Source organism: Camelus bactrianus, chromosome 14 (genome assembly GCF_048773025.1).
Source record: "Camelus bactrianus isolate YW-2024 breed Bactrian camel chromosome 14, ASM4877302v1, whole genome shotgun sequence".
NCBI lineage: Eukaryota > Metazoa > Chordata > Mammalia > Artiodactyla > Camelidae > Camelus > Camelus bactrianus.
In genome coordinates this window covers 58,928,126-58,952,303 of record NC_133552.1, presented here as the reverse complement: position 1 = coordinate 58,952,303, position 24,178 = coordinate 58,928,126, and the positions used below count along the sequence as shown (strand labels likewise).

The 24,178-nt window shown below is 36.6% G+C and overlaps 1 protein-coding gene across 1 annotated transcript in view; it reads left to right on the top strand.

Moving 5' to 3' along the window:
• The first annotated feature begins 4,162 nt into the window (after window positions 1-4,162).
• Window positions 4,163-24,178, top strand: part of UGGT2 (UDP-glucose glycoprotein glucosyltransferase 2) — a 137,841-nt gene continuing 117,825 nt past the window's right edge. The window contains exons 1-5 of the mRNA XM_074378431.1: window positions 4,163-4,422; window positions 14,893-14,975; window positions 17,188-17,318; window positions 17,800-17,912; window positions 23,022-23,196. Of these exons, the coding sequence (XP_074234532.1) occupies window positions 4,271-4,422; window positions 14,893-14,975; window positions 17,188-17,318; window positions 17,800-17,912; window positions 23,022-23,196 (654 nt within the window). The 5' untranslated portion in view covers window positions 4,163-4,270. The remainder of the gene's footprint in view (window positions 4,423-14,892; window positions 14,976-17,187; window positions 17,319-17,799; window positions 17,913-23,021; window positions 23,197-24,178) is intronic.

Sequence of the window (24,178 nt, the reverse complement as noted above, 5' to 3'; positions counted from 1 at the left end):
AGGACTGATTTAAAAATAACATACTTCACATAATTACTTGGCTATTTGAAAATTTCATCAAACATACGTGGAGTCAGACATTAATGAGGTGTTCGAAATCTATTTTAAGGAAAATATGCAAACCTATAAAAATCAAACTTACTGATTAAATTGTAATTTTGTCAATTAAAGGACATTTTATTAACTGAAGGAAACTAAACCATTACTCATTTAATTATGATTTTGGTTTATTTGCCTAGGGAGGAAAGTATAACAAATAAGTCAAAGTCTTCTATCTGCAACAAAGAGCAAGATTTTCATGTACAGTAACCCCCTCTTGTCTGCAGTTTCACTTTGAGGTTTCAGTTACCCTTGCTCAACTGTGGTCCAAAATGTTAAATGGATAATTCAAGAAATAAGCAATTAATAAGTTTTAAATTGTGCTTCACTCCCAACAGAGGGATGAAATCTTGAGCCACCCTGCCCAGGAGGTGAATCATCCCTTTGTCCAGTTCAGTCAGCCTGTTAGTCACTTAGTAACTATGTGGGTTATCAGATCAAACTCTAGGGTATCTTAGTGTTCTGTGTTCAAGTAATCCTTACTTCACTTACTAATGGCCCCAAAGCACGAGAGTAGTGATGCTGGCAATTTGTGTATGCCAAAGAGAAGCCAGAGAGTGCTTCCTTTAAGTGCAAAGGTGAACGTTCTTGACTTAATGAAATAAAAAAATTCACGTGCTGATGTTGCTAAGATCTACAGTAAGAAGGAATCTTCTCTCCATGAAATTGTGAAGAAGGAAAAGAAATTTATGCTAGTTTTACTGTCGCACCTCGAACAGCAACAGTTATGGCCATAGTGCTTAATAAGTACTTAGTTAAGAAGGAAAAGGCATTAAATTTACACAGTAAGATATTTTGAAAAGGAGAGAGAGACCGTATTCACATTACTTTTATTACAATATGTTGTTATTATTGTTCTATTTTATTTTTATTGTTGTTGTCAATCTCTGAGTCTAATTTATTGTATGTATGTATAAGAAGAAAACATAGTATTACAGAGTACTATCCATGGTTTTAGGGATTCACTGGAGGTCTTGGACCATATCCCCTCAGGATAAGGGGAGACCATTGTATTAAATATATTCAAATTTAAAGATGAGAATAAAGCCTTTCTTAATAAGGGAAATCTGGAAGACCTACCGGGTGATATTTTTAAAAAGCCATTTCATCTGTGAGACATGATATAGGTGGAGAAAATTAAAGTTTTATTCTATTACATGATAATTTGGCAGTAACTTTATCCTTACATAGCACCACTATTTTCATTAAATAAATATAGTCAATGCTGTTCCTAAAAAAAATTCAAGATGATTTATTCTATTAAACACAATATTCTTACTATAAAGCACTCATTAATCACTTCTTCTGCATACAGTGAAAACTGCTATCATCAGTTTTCATTCATATTACCCTGATGTGAATAACTTTGAATAACATTTTGCTAAGAAATATCAAAGTATAATTGTGTCCCTGAACTATATTCAGTTCACAGCCAATCTGTGCTAAAGGGTTATTTATAATGGATGTTAGAATGCTTTGCTGCTCCACTAACTTGAGTGACCTTTGCTGAGTTACTTAATTTTTGCATTTTAGTTTTTCCATCTGTCCATAGAAATGACCTATGGAAGAGACCTTAATGTTGGTTCACAGCCTCAGGAGTTCCCCAGGTGAAATTAGAACATGGCCTCCATACCCAAAGAACAAGGAGAGACCGAAGAATCAGGAAAACCACTCCAAATTGGTAGGTGGACAGTTTTAAAAAGCAAAGGAACTTACACATGAGGCTTATTTTGGGTGCCCGCAAGAGGAGTAGATCTCTGCACCCACCAGCAAGACTCTTAAACGTTTGTAAAGAGGCCTTAATAGGGTTCAGGCATATATACAGTCCAGATGGTCTTAATAACATTATTTTCTCAAGGCTGCTTCTTTGAAGTCACTTATGATGCGGGAGCAGTGGGTGAAATGTACATTTCAAGGACAGAGGAGGGGGTAAGGATTCCCCAGGTCCCACTCGACGGTCAGCTGGTGGTCATGTCCTCTCGATATCGATGACCAGTCTGAGGAATATTTCAAACTCATTTCAATTTCTAGGAAAATACTATATAAGCTAGAATGTATAATAATTATGTAAATAAATAGCCCTGCATTAGATTCATTTCAATCTCTTTAAAAAAGGAATGTAGTATTTCTTACTATTCTGCATTCAAATGTACTGGAATGTATACGTTTCAGCAGTATTCTTTAATAGTGTATTTCATGTGATTTTTTATACGGAAAATCATTTCTTAAAGATTTTCAACACATCAGATATGCTGCTGATATTTAAGACATTCACTGCTGATTGTTTATTTCCTTTTATGCACAATCTAAGTCAAAAATTCAGTCTAAAAATAAGTGGAAATGAGGAGTTAATTAAAGCAAATACCTGTGAAAGATTCATAATATATTTTTTCATATGTTCTATGGATAGAAATGAAGCTCCTTACTCGTCTGCCTGAGATTTCTGCCTACCAACCGATAAAAGAAGGACTATTCAATATTTATTGTGTCCCAATAACATGTACTGTGCTAGGTACTGCAAGGGATGCTAAAAATGAATAAAGCATGAGCCCTCAGGGAAAATATCATCTCCAGTAGGAGAAATAGATAAGCACTGTATTCAAATTCTAAAGTGAGAATTATAAAGGGGATATGACAGTTAAAATAAACAGCTTATGGGGATTTAAAGGAGGGATAGATCATACCAAGTGGGAGAAATCAGGAAATGAAGGCTAAACTTAGGAAGTGAGACCTGTGTAGAATTTCCAGACCAAGATCTTCTAAGGAAAGATAATACTAAGGAAATGAGGGGAAATGGAAAAGTGGAGCGATTACGTTTCTGAAACTTGGAGAGACCCAGGTTCCCTATCGGGAGAAGGAGTAACAGGAAAAAAGAAATAGATCAGGGCATCCCCTAAACTAGTTTTCCCAGTTACTGCTTCTCTTTATCATATATTTTAATTCTTATAATTAATCTACTCTCTTCTGAATAGAAAAAGAATCATCCCTGACTAGGAGCCAGAATCCTGAAGCTCCTCCTCTGCCCAGTTAAATAAAATTGATTATTTTGATTGATGAATCATTGTTACTGGAAAAGCAGTCAACTCTGTTCCAAGGTTTTGTCTTTCAGCCTGATGTTAATGCATGAGCTTTGAGGTCAGTCCTTGGCTAAAATCAAGACTCAATTATAGCTGTGTAATCTTGGCTGATAATGACAAAAAGCAACTATCACTTTTCTATGCATTTTCACCTGTAATCTTCTAAAACAGCTCTTCTTAAAACTTAAAGAGCACAGATTATCACCTGGGGTCCCTGTTACACTGGGGGTTTGGATTCAACAGGGCTGGGGTAGGGCCTGAGGTTGTGCATTTCTAATGAGCTTATTACATGTGATTCTGACGCTTCTAGTCCGTGGACCACGTTTGAGGACAACGGCTAAAAGCATGTATACCAGCCAGCAGTATCAGCATCACCTGGGAACTTGATGGCTGTGAAATGCAAATTTTCGGACGTCAGACCTACTGAGTCAGGAAAACTAGGATGAGGCCCGGCATCTTGTGTGGTTTAACAAGCCCTCCAGGTGATGTCACTGGTTTCTGAACATGGTTAAACGCTCGAAACACCTGGGGGCAAAGTTGGGTTAAATACTTTCCATGCCCGAATCTCACCCCGAGAAATTTCCTTTTAATTGTTGCGTGCTGTGGTTTGGGCTACGGGCTGTCGAAAAGCTTTACCAGGTGACTCAAATATGCAATAAAACTTGAGAATCCCACAAGATAAGTACATTGATAGGACTTATTTTCCGCGTGTGTAAATGTGGATAATATCCACGCTGGTTCCTGCCTTCGCTTTCAGATTTTGCCATCTCCAGCCAGTCTATTCGGCCAAAATCCCAGTTCAGTAGCGTTCCCCACATCCTCTGCGTGAGCCGCTACGGAGCCGCGGGAGCATCAGTGAAACTCCGCACCCGGGCGCCGCCCGCACCTACGTGGCTCGGAGGTCCGCCAGCGGGGGCTCCCGGGAGAGCGCGACGCGCATGCGCCCGGCGCAAGCCAGGCCCCGGCCGGAGTAACGGACTCGAGCTCCCCCCACCGGAAGTGGGCGGCCACGCGGCGGGAGGAGTCGGTGGTAGCGTAGCGGCTGCGGGCTGCGGGCGCGGGGTCCGAGCGGCTCGGACTGCTCTCTCCGCGCCATGGCAAAGGCCGCCGACGTGGTGCGGCTGCTCCTGGGCTCCACCGCGCTGTGGCTCTCGCTCCTCGGCGCCCGAACGACCTCCGCGTCCAAGGCGGTGACGGCCCACTTGGCCGCGAAGTGGCCCGACACGCCGCTGCTGCTGGAGGCCAGGTGGGTGCGGGCCGGACCCTCTGCCGAGCCCGCGGGGAGGGAGGGTCCGGCGTGGTTGTGGGCGCCCTGGGACCCCCGCCGCTCCTCGGACGCCGCCGCCTAGCCGACCCGGCCGGCCGTTCCTTGCATCCGTCGTGCTTGGTTGGTCCTCAGAGCATCACCTCCTCCCTTGCTCCCTGGTGCGCCTCACTTGCAACTCCTTGCCTCGCCGTTCGTACTTTGCCTCACCCATGGTTTTTAAAACTTTAATTCGTTTGGATTTTATCAGCATTTGCGGAAGAGAAAAAGAATGGGAGGTAGACTGTGGGGTTTAACGCAAGCGTTTCAGTTGATGTAGGCAGGTCTTCTTAGAAACCGGTACTTGAAGCACGTACTTTCTTAGTGATAACATTATTCGGTCAGCTCCTGGGCTTCTTTGGAGAAGACAGCTTACAAAAAGTTACTACTTCTTTCTGAATATCCTCCTCTGGAGTGAGTGCATAAGGTATCTTCTACTGAGAAGAAACAGAACTTGGAGGTATTGAATTTTGCTCTTAGTATTCCAATAGTTAAACAATATTTGAAAGTTCTTTCCTTTAGCTAGCTTGTAAATTTAATGCCATTTGCTTTTGTAGTTCACCAAAGCAACTGCTATGGTTCCGGAAAGAGACTTTGTTACCCAAATGCCATTGCAGATATTAGATACTAAGACAGATTTATTTTTTAACTGAGATAGAATTGATGTAACAGTTTCAGGTGTACAATTTAATATATTTATATGTTGTGAAATTATCACACAATAAGTCTAGTTAACATCTGTCACCGTACATACTTACACAAGTGTTGTTTCTTGTGATGAGAACTTTTAAGATCTGCTCTCTTAACAGCTTTCCAATATGTAATACAGTATTAACTATGGGCCATGCTGTACATTACATCCCCATGACTTACCTGTTTTGTAGCAAGATGTTTGTACCTTTTGACCTGCCTTTTGCCTCTGGCACCCAGTCTGTTCTCTGTATATGAGCTCATTTCTTTATTGTTGTGTTTAAGATTTCTTAAGGTACTTGTCTCTCTCTCTGGCTTATTTCACTGAGCATAATGCTCTCAAGGTCCATCAATATTGTTACAAATAGCATTTCCTTTTCATGGCTAAATAGTATTCCTGTGTCTATGCATCTGTGTGTGTGCATGCATGCAGACCACATTTTCTTTTCTTTTTTTTTTCTTTTACAATTTAGTGAGTACATACTGTATGCCAGGTTTCTCATTTACTCTTTTTTTTTTAACATTTTTTATTGATTTATAATCATTTTACAATGTGTCAAATTCCAGTGTTCAGCACAATTTTTCAGTCATTCATGGACATATACACACTCATTGTCACATTTTTTTCTCTCTGAGTTATCATAACATTTTGTGTATATTTCCCTGTGCTATACAGTGTAATCTTGTTTATCTCTTCTACAATTTTGAAATCCCAGTCTATCCCTTCCCACCCTCCACCCCCCTGGTAACCACAAGTCTGTATTCTCTGTCTGTGAGTCTATTTCTGTCCTGTATTTACACTTTGTTTTTGTTTGTTTGTTTGTCTTTGTTTTTGTTTTTTAGATTCCACATATGAGCGATCTCATATGGTATTTTTCTTTCTCTTTCTGGCCTACTTCACTTAGGATGACATTCTCCAGGAGCATCCATGTTGCTGCAAATGGCATTATGTTGTTGGTTTTTATGGCTGAGTAGTATTCCATTGTATAAATATACCACTTCTTCTTTATCCAGTCACCTGTTGATGGACATTTAGGCTCTTTCCATGTTTTGGCTATTGTATATAGTGCTGCTATGAACATTGGGGTGCAGGTGTCATCCTGAAGTAGGGTTCCTTCTGGATACAAGCCCAGGAGTGGGATTCCTGGGTCATATGGTAAGTCTATTCCTAGTCTTTTGAGGAATCTCCACACTGTTTTCCATAGTGGCTGCACCAAACTGCATTCCCACCAGCAGTGTAGGAGGGTTCCCCTTTCTCCACAGCCTCTCCAGCATTTGTCATTTGTGGATTTTTGAATGACGGCCATTCTCACTGGTGTGAGGTGATACCTCATTGTAGTTTTGATTTGCATTTCTCTGATAATTAGTGATATTGAGCATTTTTTCATGTACTTTTTGATCATTTGTATGTCTTCCTTGGAGACTTGCTTGTTTAGGTCTTCTGCCCATTTTTGGATTGGGTTGTTTATTTTTTTCTTATTGAGTCGTATGAGCTGCTTATATATTCTGGAGATCAAGCCTTTGTCGGTTTCATTTGCAAAAATTTTCTCCCATTCCGTAGGTTTTCTTCTTGTTTTACTTCTGGTTTCCTTTGCTGTGCAGAAGCTTGTAAGTTTCATCAGGTCCCATTTGTTTATTCTTGCTTTTATTTCTTCTAGGAGAAAATTTTTGAAATGTATGTCAGATAATGTTTTGCCTATGTTTTCCTCTAGGAGGTTTATTGTATCTTGTCTTACGTTTAAGTCTTTGATCCATTTTTAGTTGATTTTTGTATATGGTGTAAGGGAGTGTTCTAGCTTCATTGTTTTACATGCTGCTGTCCAGTTTTCCCAACACCATTTGCTGAAGAGACTGTCTTTATTCCATTGTATATGCTTGCCTCCTTTGTCAAAGATGAGTTGACCAAAAGTTTGTGGGTTCATTTCTGGGCTCTCTATTCTGTTCCATTGGTCTATATGTCTATTTTGGTACCAATACCATGCTGTCTTGATGACTGCAGCTCTATAGTATTATCTGAAGTCTGGGAGAGTTATTCCTCCAGCCTCTCTCTTTCTCTTCAGTAATGCTTTGGCAATTCTAGGTCTTTGATGGTTCCATATAAATTTTATTATGATTTGTTCTAGTTCTGTGAAATATGTCCTGGGTAATTGGATAGGGATTGCATTAAATCTGTAGATTGCCTTGGGCAGTGTGACCATTTTAACAATATTGATTCTTCCAATCCAAGAGCATGGAATATCTTTCCATTTTTTAAAGTCTTCTTTAATTTCCTTCATCAATGGTTTATAGTTTTCTGTGTATAATTCTTTCACCTCCTTGGTTAGATTTATTCCCAGATATTTTATTACTTTGGGTGCTATTTTAAAGGGGATTGTTTCTTTACTTTCTTTTTCTGTTGATTTATCGTTAGTGTAAAGAAATGCAACTGATTTTTGAATGTTAATTTTGTAACCTGCTACCTTGCTGAATTCTTCAATCAGCTCTAGTAGCTTTTGTGTGGACCTTTTAGGGTTTTCTATATATAGTAACATGTCATCAGCATATAATGACACTTTTACCTCTTCTCCAATTTGGATCCCTTATATTTCTTTCTCTTGCCTGACTGCTGTGGCTAGGACTTCCAGGACTATGTTGAATAGGAGTGGTGATAGTGGGCATCCTTGTCTTGTCCCAGATTTTAGTGGGAAGCGTTTGAGTTTTTCACCATTGAGTACTATGCTGGCTGTAGGTTTGTCATATATAGCTTTTATTATGTTGAGATATGTTCCCTCTATACCCACTTTGGCGAGAATTTTTATCATAAATGGGTGTTGAATTTTATCAAATGCTTTTTCTGCATCGATTGAGATGATCATGTGGTTTTTGTCCTTTCTCTTGTTGATGCGATGTATTACACTGATTGATTTGCGTATGTTGAACCAGCCTTGTGTCCCTGGGATGAACCCCACTTGGTCATGATGTATAATCTTTTTTATGTGTTGTTGGACTCTATTTGCTAAAATTTTGGTGAGGATTTTGGCGTCTATGTTCATCAGTGATATTGGCCTATAATTCTCTTTTTTTGTAGTGTCTTTGCCTGGTTTTGGTATCAGGGTGATGGTGGCTTTATCCATTCATCATTCAGTGGATACTGAGGTCATTTCTGTACCTTGTCCATTGTAAATAATGCTGCACTGAACATAGGGGTGCATACATTTTTTCCAGTTATAGTGGTTTTATTTCTTTCGGATAAGTACCCAGAAGTGGAATTACTGGATCATATGGTAGTTCTTTTTAAACATTTTTGAGGAACCTCCATACTGTTTTCCACAGTGGCTGCACCAGTTTACATTCCCACCAACAGTTTACAAGGGTCCCTTTTTTTTCACATCCAGGCCAGCACTTGTTACCACTTGTCTTTGATGGTAGCTGTTGTAACAGGTGTGAAGTGGTATCTCACTGTAGTTTTGATTGGCATTTTCCTAGTGATTAGTGATGTTGAGCACCTTTTCATGTACCTATTGGCCACTTGTATGTCGTCTTTAGAAAAATATCTGTTCAGATTCTCTATCCAGTTTTTAATCGGATTGTTTGGGATTTTTTGCTGTTGAGTTCTTTATATATTTTGGGTATTAACCCCTTATCAGATAGATGATTTACATATATTTTCTCCTATTCTGTAGTTGTTTATTTTTGCATCTGTTGCCTTTGTTTTTGTGTCAAACACAAAAAAATAATCACCAAGACCAATTTCAGGGAACATACTGCCTATGTTTTCTTCTAGAGGTTTTATGGTTTCAGGTCTTATGTTCAAGTGTTTAATCTAATTTGAGACAGTTTTTGTGTGTCATGTAAGATAGTGGTCCAGTTTGATTCTCTGGCATGTGATCATCTGGTTTTCCCAACACCATTTATTGAAGAGACTATCCTTTCCCTGTTGTATATTCTTGGCTCCTTTGTCATAAATTACCTGACCATATATAGGTGGATTAGATTGTGGGCTCTCTATTCTTTCTTATTGATTTATGTGTGCCAATACATACTGTTTTCATTATATAGCTTTCTAATATGGTTTGAAATTGAGGCACATGATGCTTCTAGCTTTATTCTTTCTAAAGATTTCTTTGAATTTTGGGAGTCTTTTGTGGTTCCATACAAATTTCAGGATTGTTTGTTCTATATCTGTGAAAAATGACATTGAAGTTTTGATAGGGATTGTGTTGAATCTGTAGATTGCTTTACATTGTGCGGACATTTTAACAATATTCTTCCAGTCCATGAACACAGAACATCTTTCCATTTATTTGTGTCATCTTCAATTTCTTTGACGAGTGTCCTGCAGTTTTCAGGATATAGGTCATTCACTGCCATGGTTAAATGTATTCCTAGGTTGTTGTTTTTGTTTTTGTTTTTGTTTTTGTTTTTGTTTTTGTTTTGAAGCAGTTGTAAGGAGAATTGTTTTTTAAATTTCTCTTTCTGATAACTTATTAGTGTATAGAAAACCAGCAGGTTTTTGTGTATTGATTTTATATCCTGCATCTTTACTGAATTCATGTACTAGTTCTAACAGTCTTTTAGTGGAGTCTTTAGGATTTTCTATATATAATGTCATGTTATCTGCAAATTGTGACAGTTTTATTTCTTTCTTTCTGATTTGGATGCCTTTTATTTCTTTTTCTTGCCTAATTGCTTTGGCTGGGACTTCAAGTACTATGTTCAATACAAGTGGAGAGTGGACATCTTTGTTCCTGATCTTGTTCCTGAAAAGCTTTTTAGCTTTTCTCCATTGGGTATCATTTTAGCTGTGAGCTTGTTGTATATGGGATTTATTATGTAGAGTTACAGTCCCTCTATACTCTGTTGAGTTTTGAATCTTAATGTATGTTGAATTTTTCAGATGCTTTTTTTTTTTACATCTATTGATACGATCATAAGATTTTTAATCCTTTAGTTGTTAATGCAGTGTTTAACATTTAGTGATTTGTGAATATTGAACCGTCCTTGTATCCATGGAATAAACTGATTATGGTATATGATCCTTTTAATGTATTGTTGTATTAAGTTTGCTAATATTTTATTGAAGATTTCTGCAATAATGTTCATCAGAAATATTGACCTGTATTTCCTTTTCTTGTTCTTTTCTGGTTTTGGTATCAGTATAATGCTGGCCTTGAAAATGAGTTTGGGAGCATCCCTTCCTTTATTTTTTTTTGGAAAGAGTTTGGGGATTGGTGTTAATACTTCTTTAAATGCTTGGTAGAATTCACCAATGAAGCTGTCTGGTCCTGGACTTTTGTTAGTTGGGAAGCTTTTGATTACTGATTCAATATCCTTACTAGTAATCAGTCTGTTTGGATTTTTCCATTTCATAGGTCAATCTTGATAGGTTGTATGTTTTTAGGAGTTTATCCATTTCTTCTGGGTTGTCCAACTTGTTGCTATATCATTGTTCATAGTAGTCTTGTATGATGCCTTATATTTGTGTGGTATCAGATTTTCATTGAATAAAGTATTCTAGTTTAAAATATGCCCCCTTCCTCTTATCTTTTCTCCAGTTTCTCCCAGAGCTTGCATGGATCTTATCCCATACTAAGTTCCAAATTTGTCTAATTTCTTCCAGTCTTGGACTGGTAGTTTCTACTTACCTCAACAGTCTTAGAGCTGGAACTCCTGTGGGATGCTCCTTAAGGTGCTTCACAATCTAGACCCACTCTGTTGTACCAGTTGCATCACTTGCAGTGGGTTGAATGGCAGCTCCCATGAAGATATGTCCACATCCTAACCCATGGAACCTGTGAATGTTACCTTATTTGGAAAAAAAAATCTTTGCCAATGTAGTTAAGAGTTTTGAGACAAGATTATTATAGATCTGGATAGGTGCTAAAGTCACTATCCTTATAAGGTACAGAAGATGAGATGACACAAACAAGGAGAAGGACATGAATAGAGACAGAGATTGGATTGATGTAGTCACAAGCCAAGGAACACCTGAAGCCTCCAGAAGCTGGAAGAGGCAAGGAAATTTTCTCTTCTGCAGCTTTTGGAGGGAGTATAGTCCTACCAATGTCTTGATTTTGGACTTCTCCAGAACTGTGAAACAACAAAAAATAAGTTTCTGTTGTTTTAAGTCACCAAATTTTGGGTAATTTATTATAGTAGTCATGGGAAACTAATTTGATTTTGTACGTTCAAGTTGGATGCTGCTGTAACAAATACCTAAAGATGTAGAAATACCTATTGAATCTAGTAGAAGCTGGAAGAGTTTTGAGAAATACGGTAGAAAATGCCTAGATTACCTTGAGGAGACTGTTGGCAGAAACATGGACATTGAAGATGATTCTTGTAAGGACTTAGAAGAAAGCGAGGATCATGATAGGAAAAGCTTCTATCAGCTTGGAGAATACTTATATTATCATGAGTGAAATGTTGGTAGAAATATGAACATTAAAGGCACTTCTGGCAAGGGCTTAGAAGGAAATGAGGGACATGTTATTGGAAATGGAGATGACCCTTGTTATATAGTGGCAGGAAGCTGGCTGAATTGAATTCTATAATTGTGTGAAAAACAACATGTAAGTAATGTACCTGGTTAGTTAAGAGGATTTCCAAGCAAAGCATTAGCAGTAAATCGCCTGTTGTCTCCTTGTTGCTTGTAGTAAAATGCAAGAGGAAACAGAAATTGAAGAAGAAACTGGTAAGGAAAAAGGAAGCAGTCTTTGGTAATTTGGGAGAGTCTCAGCCTATCCAGATTGCAAAGGGTGCTAAAATTGGGAAACTCAGTGTTGAGAATGCATGCTCTGTAAAGCAGGCCAAGTGTGTGGCTGGATACCTTTTGTTGTATAGGTAAGGTGTATTACTCGTGGATCCATTCAGTTATCTCAGCAGAAGCCAGGAGTAAAGAGGGGCTTATTCAGGAGAAGGATCTGTGGAGGATCCTTGTGTAATGGCATGACCCTGGTGAGATACACAGGAGAACCACAAGGATTTTGATTGTTGCACCAATAGAAATACTGCCAATTTGGTTCAAAAGGGATAGAGACACAATAAAATGAGGGAAGCCTTCCAAAATTCTATAGGCAGGAAGTTGGCTGATAGAACTACTTGCCTGCAAATGTGCTACTCTTCAAGAAAAAGGAAGAATGACACTAAGGACAAAGCCATGGCAGCCAGCACAGAGGATGGAGCAGTAAGACACGGAGTTATGCCCAGAGCTTGAAAACTGATAGAATCTTCTGCTGAAGTTTGAGCTTGAGGGGGACTGATGGCTCGTTTTCATTCTACTTCCTCCCTTTTGGAATTGTAATGTAAGACTGTATTTGGAATTTGGAATACCTATCTCACCACTGCATTTTGGAAGCATATAATTTGTTTTTTAGTTTTACAGGTCCACGTATGGAGAAGAATTTTGCCTCTGTATGGATCATATAGGGCCTCACTCATACCTGGTTTAGATGATTCACATGATGCGATTTGAGACTTCTGATGATATTTACATGAGCTTTTGGACTTAAGAGTTGATGTTAAATTGGGTTGAGATTACATTGGAGGATGCTGTGATAGGGTGAATGTATGTGGTACAAATGTGGATTTGGGGGAACCAGAAGGTGGACTGTAGTGGCTTAAATGGTGCTCATCCCAAAAGATAAATCCATGTCCTAACCTCTGGATCCTGTTGTGTTAACCCTGACAACACCTGGAATCCAGACTTTTGAACTCTAGAACTGTGAGAGAATAAATTTCTCTTGTTATAAGCCACTAAGTTTGTGGTAATTTATTATGATAGCCCTTGGAAAGTAATATGTCACTCTACTAGAATTCTTTCCTCATTGATACCTTATTTGTGGACATACCATATTACTCTCTTTGCCTGATCATTTCCTCTGATAAAACTAATGTTTTTCTATTATGTTCTCACACCAGTTGGTCAGTTCTTCCCTAATAATTCTTATTTCATGTTATTATGTATGCTAATCTCTGTTGCTTAAATATGATGTTCAGGAGACCAGAGTATTTCTTATTCATATTTATTTTGCCAAGGGACAGCGCACAGAAGTAAGTACTCAGTAATGCTGATTTGATGGTAGCAACCTTATATAAAGTAGTGTATACTTCAAAGCACCATCAGAGTTACCTGTACAATATAACTGACCTGTGAAAACTGGTCTTTGCTTGGTTAATCCAGATAGGATGCTCAGTGTTCTCTCATGCACCTGCTTGTCCTATTGTGAATAAATATAAATTGTTAGTAGGTCCTTTATTATATAAACTAAAATCTTTTATCTACTGGTCCTGATTTATCCTTCTGAACCAAATCTCTTTCTTTGTGACAGTGTAGCAGACTACAAATCTGTAGTTTCTTTATTTGGTTTTCTAGACTTCATTATTCTGCTCATCTTCAGGTTTTTAATGTTTTTCTTAAATCAGAATTTTAGAAAATCGAAGAGGTTGAGGGGAGTAAGTGGAAGAGGAAGAATTGAAGAGCATTAAGTAGATAGAAAGGAGCTTGGGAGATAGAAAATTAAATAAGAGCTTTCTTTTTGGGAGGCTAGGCTCAATTTATTTTTAATTTAAAGCATTATTCTTGGGAATTTCTCTTACTGTCCCTATCAATCTATGTATGAGTATATTTTAAAAGTATATCTTATAGTCAGCCTAAAAATTTGAGTGCCTGTTTTGGGCATGGCCCTACGATGGGCACTATATGGGGAACAAAGATGAGTAAGTTATGTCCCCTACATAAAAACATTTATAATTTAGTACTGTTTGCTAGGGATGATTATAGGCTGATGAGGCTAAATTTTTGCAACACATATAATGTAACTTACATATCTAAACTGTATTTATTCCACTGGTGGTATTCTTGCTGAAAATATTTTTTGGAATAACACTTAAAATAGCTGTCATGTTCTTTAGTATATGTAAAAACATCCTCTATAGAAATAATTTTTTCCTCTGTTTTAGGATTTCAGGGGGAAAACGTTATTTGGAGCTCAATCTTGTATAAGACAAATGAACAAATTGGAAATGCCAGAATTTAGGGTTTTTTTCCTTTTTTAAACTTTGACCAGAGTAATATCTTTTGGAAGGTGAGATTCTGATTTAGATGGTCTCTCAGAGGTACTGTCTTCTCTAAGAGTAATGATGAGTTACTGGCAAATTGCCCCTGAAAGTAATTCAAAAAGAGTTCCAAAAGTATTTAGAGCAGTACTGTATTGAGAGAGTAAGTGTTAAGTGGATACTTTCTTAAGGTGATCACTTTGAAGGATCATATTTGGATGCATAAATTCTGGCATATGGAAGAAGTCTTACGTATGGTTGTGTAATGTATGGACATGTCAGTAGTTGTGTGGTCAAGTCAGTTAGCTGATGTGTTGCTCTCTACTTTTCTAAAGGTTTTACCTTTATATAACACTCTTATTGCCATTAAGTTACACTTCTCAGTGGTATTTCACGTGGAAAAAAATAAATTATCCATTTTTTCAGTGGTAACTAATAAAGAGGAAAGGCCAAAAGTAATTTCCCATGCAGTCTTTTCCAGTCATGATTATACGATTGTAGTTAAGAATGAAACTTCAGGTAAGAATCATCGATTTGTTCTCTTTTCGTATTACAGTAAATGGAAATCGCTAACTTTGACTTTGTATTTTTACCCTAAGTTGTAATTTGGTTCTAAAATATAGTTTATAGTATCAAGCCATTTTTCATTTCCATCTGTCAACTGATTACTTTTATTTTTTTTAACAGTGAATTTATGGCAGAAGAAAGTAATGAAAAATTTTGGCAGTTTTTGGAAACTGTACAAGAATTAGCAGTTTATAAGCAAACAGGTAGGTGATGTGCATATTTCAACTTTTAAGGTCTGTGTTCATATGCCTACACTAGATGTTTATTTTTTTTAATGGTAAAGTTTAAGTGTAAATGCTTAATTGGGTTAGTAAATCTGAATATTAAATTTGAGAAGATGTTTTAATGGAAACTATTCCAAGCATCCATTTTCAAAAATATAAGGCTTTAATACTTTCATTGTAAGAAAATATGTAATTAGCAGTGTTTGCATATTCCATTATAGTCAAGAAGAAATAGAAATTATGGAATAATGAGGTTTTTTTTACCTAAATTTCTTTGAATTAGTATTCATCTTACATGTAGTAATATTGAAATTTTTTGCCAGAATATTTTTACTCCTGAACTTTTAAAAGAGATTTTTAATACTTACCCTTAACAAGCCGGGTAACCTGTGTACTTTCATTTCACCATTTAGAAAATGGGGTTAGTTATTCTTACTTTGTTAATATGTATGAGAGTATCTATCTATATATATATACGTATTCTAACACAGTTACTTATCACTGAGAACTGGGTCTAGAGTAGGAAGATAATTGCTTGAAGATAACCCTAGGGTAGGATTTGGGAGTTATCAACATCAAGGAGGTAGTTGAAGTTATAGGGAGAAGATACAGAATGAGTAGAAATACGGTCCCAAAGGTAGAATCCTAAAAAACACCAGTGTTTAAGAGATTACCAGAGAAGAGCATGTGACGGAGACTAAGGAGTATCAGTAGAGGTAGAAAACCTAGAAAGTGTGATGTCTCGAAAGCCAGGGGAAGTGTAAGTAGTAAGTGATACATGTTATCAAATACTAAAGACAGATCAAGTAATATAAATACTAAGTTTTTAACAACAGAAAAATTAGTGGTGACTTTAAGAGCAATTTCACAGGTATAGTAATAAAAAGTACAGCAGGTTGAGGAAGTAGAGAGAATTAATAAGTCTTTCAAGACTAACTATGAAGCGAATAAGATGAATCAGTCAGTATCTGTGGAGACTGCTGCCGCTTTTTTTTTTTAAAGATGAAAGTGATTCGTGTATATTAAATGTCAACAGGCAAAAATTGAGTGAAAGGTGAAGCTGAAGATGAAAGATGTTGAAAGGGCAAAATAATTATCAACAGGTTAGTTGGTGAGCATGGATTTAGTTATTTTTAAACGTTAGCTAAAATAGTCCAGCACATCCATGATTAATTATCTTGCAGGTTAAGCCTAAGACATATGTTTACTTTCTGTAAACCCCTGAATCCTACTTCCTTTACTATATTAGAGACAACCTTACGGAGTTTGATGTCTTTGGTCAGGCACCACTCACATTTGTTTCTGTTGACTCCCTTCTCTGTTTTCATTGATGACCAAATCCCATTTTGACTGACGTAGTCTTATTTTTGACATGTTACTACATTAATTTCAGCTATATTCTTGTTGGCCCAATAACTATTGTATCTTTTATCTCTTTTGTGTTACTTTTGCTATTGAAGCTGTGTCTTGCATTTTTTTTTTTTTTGATTCTTGCGGGAACCTCACCATAACTTCCTGAGAAATCACCTATAGTTGGTTAAAGAAGTAGAAGTGAATGAGCAGACCTACTCACATATGATGACTATTTAAAATTACTGGATTAGGAAAGTATTATTGCCCAGAGTAAAGAGATCTACTCACTTCTTAGATGTTAATTCCAGAAATATGTTAAAATACCTATTTCGTGTGCCAAGAGTAGAAAGTTACAATTGAAAGGCAAGAAAAGATTCCTGCCTTCACAATTTAAAGCCTAATGGGAAGGGCAGCATTAAGCAAATAATTAGACAAATAATTTTTGTTAACAGTTTTGAGAATTGATCTGGAGATAGTATAGAGGGCTGTGCTATTCTTAGTCTCCTCTTTAATTGTAAGTAGGGGCTGTATCTTATCCAGGTATTATAATTTCACAACCTTAGAGTGAATTGGTCTGATACGGTGGAGTCTTTCGAATAGATTTTAAGGAGATTATTTTCATATAGACTTGTAATGGTTGTTTGGACTTTACTGGAAGATCCAAATGAAGTAAATAATAAAACAGAGATCTTAATTTTCACTTTTGCTCCAACACTCTCCATAACCAAACTTGAAATATGATTATATGACATTAACTAAGTTAGCTATACAGTGAGAGATGTGCCAATGTATTGAATATGAAATACTAACATCCTTTTCTTTTGATTTATTTTTATAGAGTCAGACTATTCTTACTACAACTTAATCCTGAAGAAAGCTGGACAATTTTTAGACAATTTACATATAAATCTCTTAAAGTTTGCTTTCTCTATAAGGGCATACTCTCCAACTATTCAGATGTTTCAACAGGTATGTAAAAATGCCAAAACAGTATTTGACAAAGAAGCATGCTAGCTGTGTACATAAATCTGTCTTAATGTGAATACCCTTAGTTCAAAACGATCTATAAACTTGTAATACCTGGTTCCATAGCCTATCATTGATTATGTTTTCATTGTTACCATTGATTATAATATAACTGAATGTTATGTAATTTTATAGATATTAGGGATAAGGAAATTATGAGGACAAATCACTATGGAAATGGAAATGAACTATAACGAACATTTTAATTTAAATGGAACTTTAAAAACAAGTTCAAAGCATGTATTTTCTACTGTAAAGGATTTTGTTAAAATGTTTGATTCTGCCTGCATATAGATACTTTTACTTTAATTAGAGCAATAATTTAATAGTTGCTAAGTTGTTTTAATCAAAATAATGTGTGAGTTTTTTAAATGATATTGTAATTATCAACTACTGTAGCTAAATACAGTCTTTGAAATCTTAGATTGCAGCTGATGAGCCCCCACCAGATGGTTGTGATGCATTTGTGGTTATCCATAAGAAACGCACCTGTAAAGTTAATAACATTAAAAAGCTGCTGAAGAAGGCAACTTCAAGGTAAATTAATGATAGCCTACACTACACTTTCACTAAAGAAGTGGTTTATAAAGAGATGAGAGTTGAAATAGAAATTTCTTACAATAAAACATTTTAATGCTTGAAGACATTGTATATTAAAGAATGTGCTCTGAATATGAGTCTTAAGTCCTTTTCTAAAATATATTAAGTACTTTCAATATTTTTGCCTCAATAAGCTTTTGATCTTAGAATCCCAAAATACCATAAAATATGAGATGTATATTTTATGTAAACATAAATTGTTTTTTCAAATACAGGCATTCCTCAAAGATATTGTGGGTTCAGTTCCAGACCACTGCAATAATATGAATACTAAAATAAAGCTAGTCACATGAAGTTTTTGGTTTTCTAATGCATCTAAAAGTTATGTCTACACTATACTGTAGTCTGTTGAGTATGCAGTAGCATTATATCTTTTAAAAAGTACATACATTAATTAAAAAATACTTTTTTGCTATAAAGTGCTAACTATCCTCTGAGCCTTCATCAAGTCTTAATCTTTTTGCTGGTGGAGGGTTGAACTATTGAGAGAATTTCAAAAATATGACACAGAAACAGGGAGTAAGCAAATGCTGTTGGAAAAATGGTGCCAATAGACCTGCTCAACACAGGCTTGCCAGAAACCTTCAATTTGTTAAGAACGTAATCTCTACAAAGTACAATAAAGCAAAACACAATAGAATGAGGTTTGCCTATAAGCACACAAAACTAGATTTATCTGAACTATATCTCTTTATAAACTGAATGTGTACCTTGGGAATAAAAAATTAATAATAAAAGTAATATAGAGTTGCTTTTTTATAATGCATTGTTCAAAACTTTTTCCTTCTTCCAAGTATTTAATATAAATGAGTATGAGAAGTAGCAAGAAAATGCAGTAGTGGTTTTTACAGAGTGACACCTACTAGTGTATGCTTTACTGCCTGATTGTTTATACTTTAAAAAGTGTTTAAGTTTCCCTTTATATCTTAAACAGTAATATATATTGAGTAATTTTATGTTAGTACTTCTCTTATTTGTTGGAAACCTTTTCTAATATCTTCTTATATTTCATATTTTAATATACATAAGGCTTTTATTTTTATGTAGCCAAATTTTTCCTTGACATGTGTGTGTTTTTATACTGACACAGTTTTTCCCTAACCAGAGTGAGAGATTTTACTAATGTTTTCCAGTAGCTTTCTTAAATTTTTTATTTTACCTTAACCTTTTGATCTATTTATGAATTTTCATCAGAAGGCAAGAATTCAACCAGATCTTTTCCCCTCAGGTGGCTAGTCAATTATCATATTCATTATATTTATATTATGGTCCTTTTCATAATGATTTGTTGTATACTGTTACGTTTTTTGTAGCAGTATCATGCTGTTAGTATTTATTAGTTTATAATTTATTCCAGTGTCTCACAGGACAGTTTCCTCTTCATTGCTGCTTTTTTTCCTCCAGAATATCTTAGCTCTTTGCTCTTGTTGATGCTTTCAAACTAACAGTAGAGTCCTTTTTCTCCTGCCAGATTGCCTCCCTAAAAAGCCTTGGTAGGGTTTTAATTAGAATTGTGTTAAACTTACTAGTTAATTTTAAAAGAAGTTAAATATTTATTATATTGCCTCTCTCAATGCATTTCATAGTATGTCTTTCATTCCTTTTAAAAATTTAAAGTTTTATAATTTTCTGTGTTTTTAAAATAGGAAATAATTGTTTCATTTTATCAATTGTTTTTCATTTATTGAGGTGAATTCAAAGTTTTTGTCTTTGAACATACTGTATATTATGGTAATATATTTTAAACTATTATACCTTATTTGCATTTCTAGAGAAAACTGTTAATGGTTTAGGATTATCTTAATTTTTTGAATTAGATTTCTTATGTTTTTATTAAGACTCATGTTTCTATTTTAATGAGACTAGCCTTTATTTAAACTATTTATGCCATTTTTAATGTCATTCTACCTTCATATAGTGAATTAGGCAACTGTGTTATTCTGTAAGAGTTAATATAGCATAGGAATTACCTGTTCCTTTAAAGCATTAATAGACTGTGAAATTGTCAGCCCTAGTGTGTTTTTTTCTTTTCCTAGAAAAGAAAATTTTAAAGGCAATTCTGGTAACTTTTTAAAATTTATTATTATTACTGATTTCTGACTTCTGATGTCTGACTTTATAATTTCTCATAGAAACTAATATTAAATTGAAATTAAATATTCAAAAATTAAATCTAAAATTAAATTAAGATTATAAAAATATTAACATCACGTTGCTGAGAGAAGCAACCTACCATAAACCCTCTGAGTCCTTGCATGTTCTTTCTTGGTCTCACCAGTAAAAAATGCGAGACCTGTACCACTCTTTACCTGAACCATTTTTCAGGGTTGTATTCACAGTGATCATGTTTCCTTTTGGAAAGAAGAGTGGGCTTGTTTTCTACTTGTTATAAAGTGGTGGTTCCCCAAGTACAGTGTTCCTCAGCTTCAGCGTACACCCACTGTTTGCGTAGTATCCATTTACGTCCATATTTTGTCGCACCATGCTTTGTGGAACTTGGGGGACAAGTATAATGCTTACACTACTTGCTATGCCATGAGCAGTGAAGTCCTTTGTCGTTGACCCCAGAGTCTCATGTCTTCTGCCAGAATCCATGAAATGATAAAAGCTGAATTAATTATTTTGTAAGTAGGCTAAAACCAAGCCTTAGGCTTTTTACAGTTCTTGACAGTTTTAGAAACAAGAGTGGGGTGTTGACAGACACATGACTTTCTGGAAGAGGAAGGACAGGGTCCCCCTGGGTTGGGGAGACAAAGGCTCAGCGCTTGAATTTCTCTCCGACTGCCCCCCTCTCTATCCCCTGCCACTCTGCTGTGCTCCTGGCTGGGTGATAACAGTCTCCACACACAATTTTTGATCTTTATTCTTACAGGAAAAGGCACCCAAACTCAAGATGGGGTTTGGAAGGCACTCATAATGGAGAAGGGAATTTAAATGATCTCCAGATCAATTCAGTGTACTTTCATTGTTTTGACTCCCACATCTGTATGTATAACTGGCATTGATACTGTTCGTGTATGTACTTTGAATGCTCATGAAATCTGAAAGGAGATACTCTCATTTGGGAGACCACCACACGAACTGTCTACTCCCAGGTGGTCCAGTAGAAACAACATAGAATGGGAGGAAAAGGGAAAAATCACAGCTTTAGTTACAGACTGAATGGCTGCTTGAATACCCAGAGAGGCAGTTTCCAGGTTCAACAGCGCCACCTGCCTGACTCAGCTGTCAAGTACACCCCTTTTTAAAAAGAAAGTTAAATTGCTACCAAGCTTAATTTTAACTGAACACCTGACTCAGGAAGCCTTGTGACTCTAATGTCTGGTGTTTACATTTTGGCATAGGTCAGCTGGGACGTGAGCACTAGCACGGTGGAAGGGACCCAGCTCGTCTCTCTGGTCAAGTGGAAATGCTATATTCAAGAGCAGTTACTTCGACCTCGCGTGATCTTGGGGAGACATGTTCAAGTGGCAGCAGTCCCCTTTTGGGAGAAACCAGATGCCTCATTCCACTACCTGAAGTAGAACTTCTGGCTCAGTGGGGCCCCCATTTCACAGTTGTTTCCCTTGGTGCCTGGGTCAGGTTATACATTGGGCTGAGTTAAAAGCTGGTGGTGTCCTGGGGCTGCTGTTGCTGTTCATCCAGGCTGCAGCTGCATAAACCCAAAAGCACATGTGGTCACTCCATTCACGGGCAGAATGCAAGGCAGTCCTCATACCTCTGATGAATCCCTGACCGCTTAATGACACTTGCTACATTTATACTGACCCTGGGGCTGTTGCCAGGGGCCTGCCTGGCTGGTCTGCCACTTGGGAGACAGCACCTGGCAGATCAGAGGCACCACTCCTTGGGGCTGTATGCTGTGAGAATAAGCTGCACCTGCCCATCTGACAGTCTGGGTTGTTTGTGGAGATGCACACAGTCCACAGTGTCTAATGAGTCCAAGTGGAGCCGAGCTGCATATCCAGACCGCAGTATCCGGATTGCTACCGTTGCTTCCCCGATCCACCACTGCATAGGAAGTGTGCCATTGCAGACAGGGAGCACAGTAAAGGACCACATTTTTCTGATGTAAAATCTATGACAGCATACCTGACTTGTGACTTCTGCCCAGACGTGGTTTATTTGTCTTGTGGTAAAGGAGGCCACTTTGCACAGGGCCCTCACCTGCTCCTGGCAAACTGTCTGTGTCAGACCTTTGACCTTGCTCTCTGTGCTACCACTGGTGCCTCATCCCTGTTGATACTTCTTCACGTCATGGTTCTGCTATTTAAGTCCAATTGGCTAACTCTGGCCACACCCCACTGTAGCCCTTGGAACTAAACTGTTATTTTTCTGGCTTTGCAGATCATCTGTAGTCTGATAATTCTGCACCTTATTTCACAGAGGCCACCAACCCTAGTTCAGTAGTCAAAGTATTCACTGAACATTCCACATTGTCTGCCATCCACAGGCATCTGGGTTCTGAGCACACTGGAATGGTCTCCTCAAAAATAAATTCAACCTCCCTCACCCTCTGACCCATAGACTTTAGTAAGGTGGTTTGACCTCTCAGAGTGACCATCCTCAGAAAGATTCTGTCCCTCATCCACCTCCTGTGAAATGATTAGGATGGAAGGGGTAGGAGGTTGTATAGGTCTGTTCAGGATTCCATCGTGATTGTTGCTGGGCGTAGTGTATCTTTCCTTCCCTCTACAGCACTTTAAAATATAAATTTTATTTCATTGAAAAATATGTTGCCATTTATGTTATTTTGAAGATAGTGAATACTGAAGGAAAATAAAATACTTTTAACACTCAATTTTGGGTTAACCACATTTACTTTTTTCATTTCTGTCATTTAGAAGTTAAGTGCACAGAGTCACTACAGGAACTTTAGTCTTTTCTGTGATTTTTCTATGTGTGTGTTTGTGTATATATATATATATGCATAAATATATATACACATTCCTATAAGTTTGATAAGCAGAAACTATAAACAGTTATGATATATTTTTCATACAGCCTTTACTTTCAGTACTTGCTTGTGTTTTGTTTTCATTTTAGGCCCAGACCTTACCTGTTTAAAGGAGATCATACATTTCCTACAAACAAAGAGAACTTACCAGTGATTATCCTGTATGCAGAAATGGGTACCAGAGCATTTCGTAAATTTCACACAGTATTGTTGGAAAAAGCGCAAAATGGGGAAATTCTTTATGTTCTCCGGCATTATATTCAGGTACATGTTTGTTTTATCGAAGATTATTTTGGCTATTAAAAATACATTTTATGAAAATTTTCCTTCTAAATTTTACATAATAATTTCCACTAGAATAGTTAAAGATATTTTAAAATTAACAACTGTCAAATGTGAGTTTTATGTGGAAAAATGTATTGTGATCCTATGTCTTTTCTGGGAGTATCATGTTTATATTTTTTTTCCTTATTTCTCTGAAACAGATTAAAAATTTGGATAAAAAAACAAAAGCATACTGCAATAGCATGCATAATATTTTGCTAGGACTCATAAATAGAGTTATTTTTAATGAAAATGGATTACAGTGAGGAAATCTAATTTACTTGGTATGTTGATAGTATGTATATATTAGTTCAAAGTGCTAAGCATGGTATAGGAATGCTCTTAAGCCTATTTGTGTGAACAGCTGACTACTTTCTTATTCAAGTTTCAGATCAGATGTGTTGTGTTATCTCTCATTCTCCCAAGCTCTCATTGTTACCACACTGTTCTGTTATTTAATGACTTCATAGCACTTACTACAGTACTATCTCAAATTTTATTTCTTTAATACCTCCACTCTGCCACCAGCACATACATAGACACAGACACAACCAAACTCTCACATGCACACACTAGAATGTAATGGCCATTAGAGGAAGGGCCTTGCTTCTTTACTGTTACATTCCCAACATGGAAAGAATGTTTTAATTTGCATTTTCCAAAATATTAATGATACATATTAAAGTTTAAAGTAGTAAAAGCATTAGAAATATACTTGATTGCCTATCTATATCCTTTGCTTGTTTTTATATTGGATTCTTTGGGATTTCCCCCCCCATTTACATATTTTTAAAAACATATTCTGAATACTAATCTTTTCGTCCGTACTCTGCAAACATCTTCTTGTGTATTTATGATCTCCTGATAATAAAAACAAATTATCTCACATTTCATTTTAGTGCAAGTATTAATTGCAATGTAG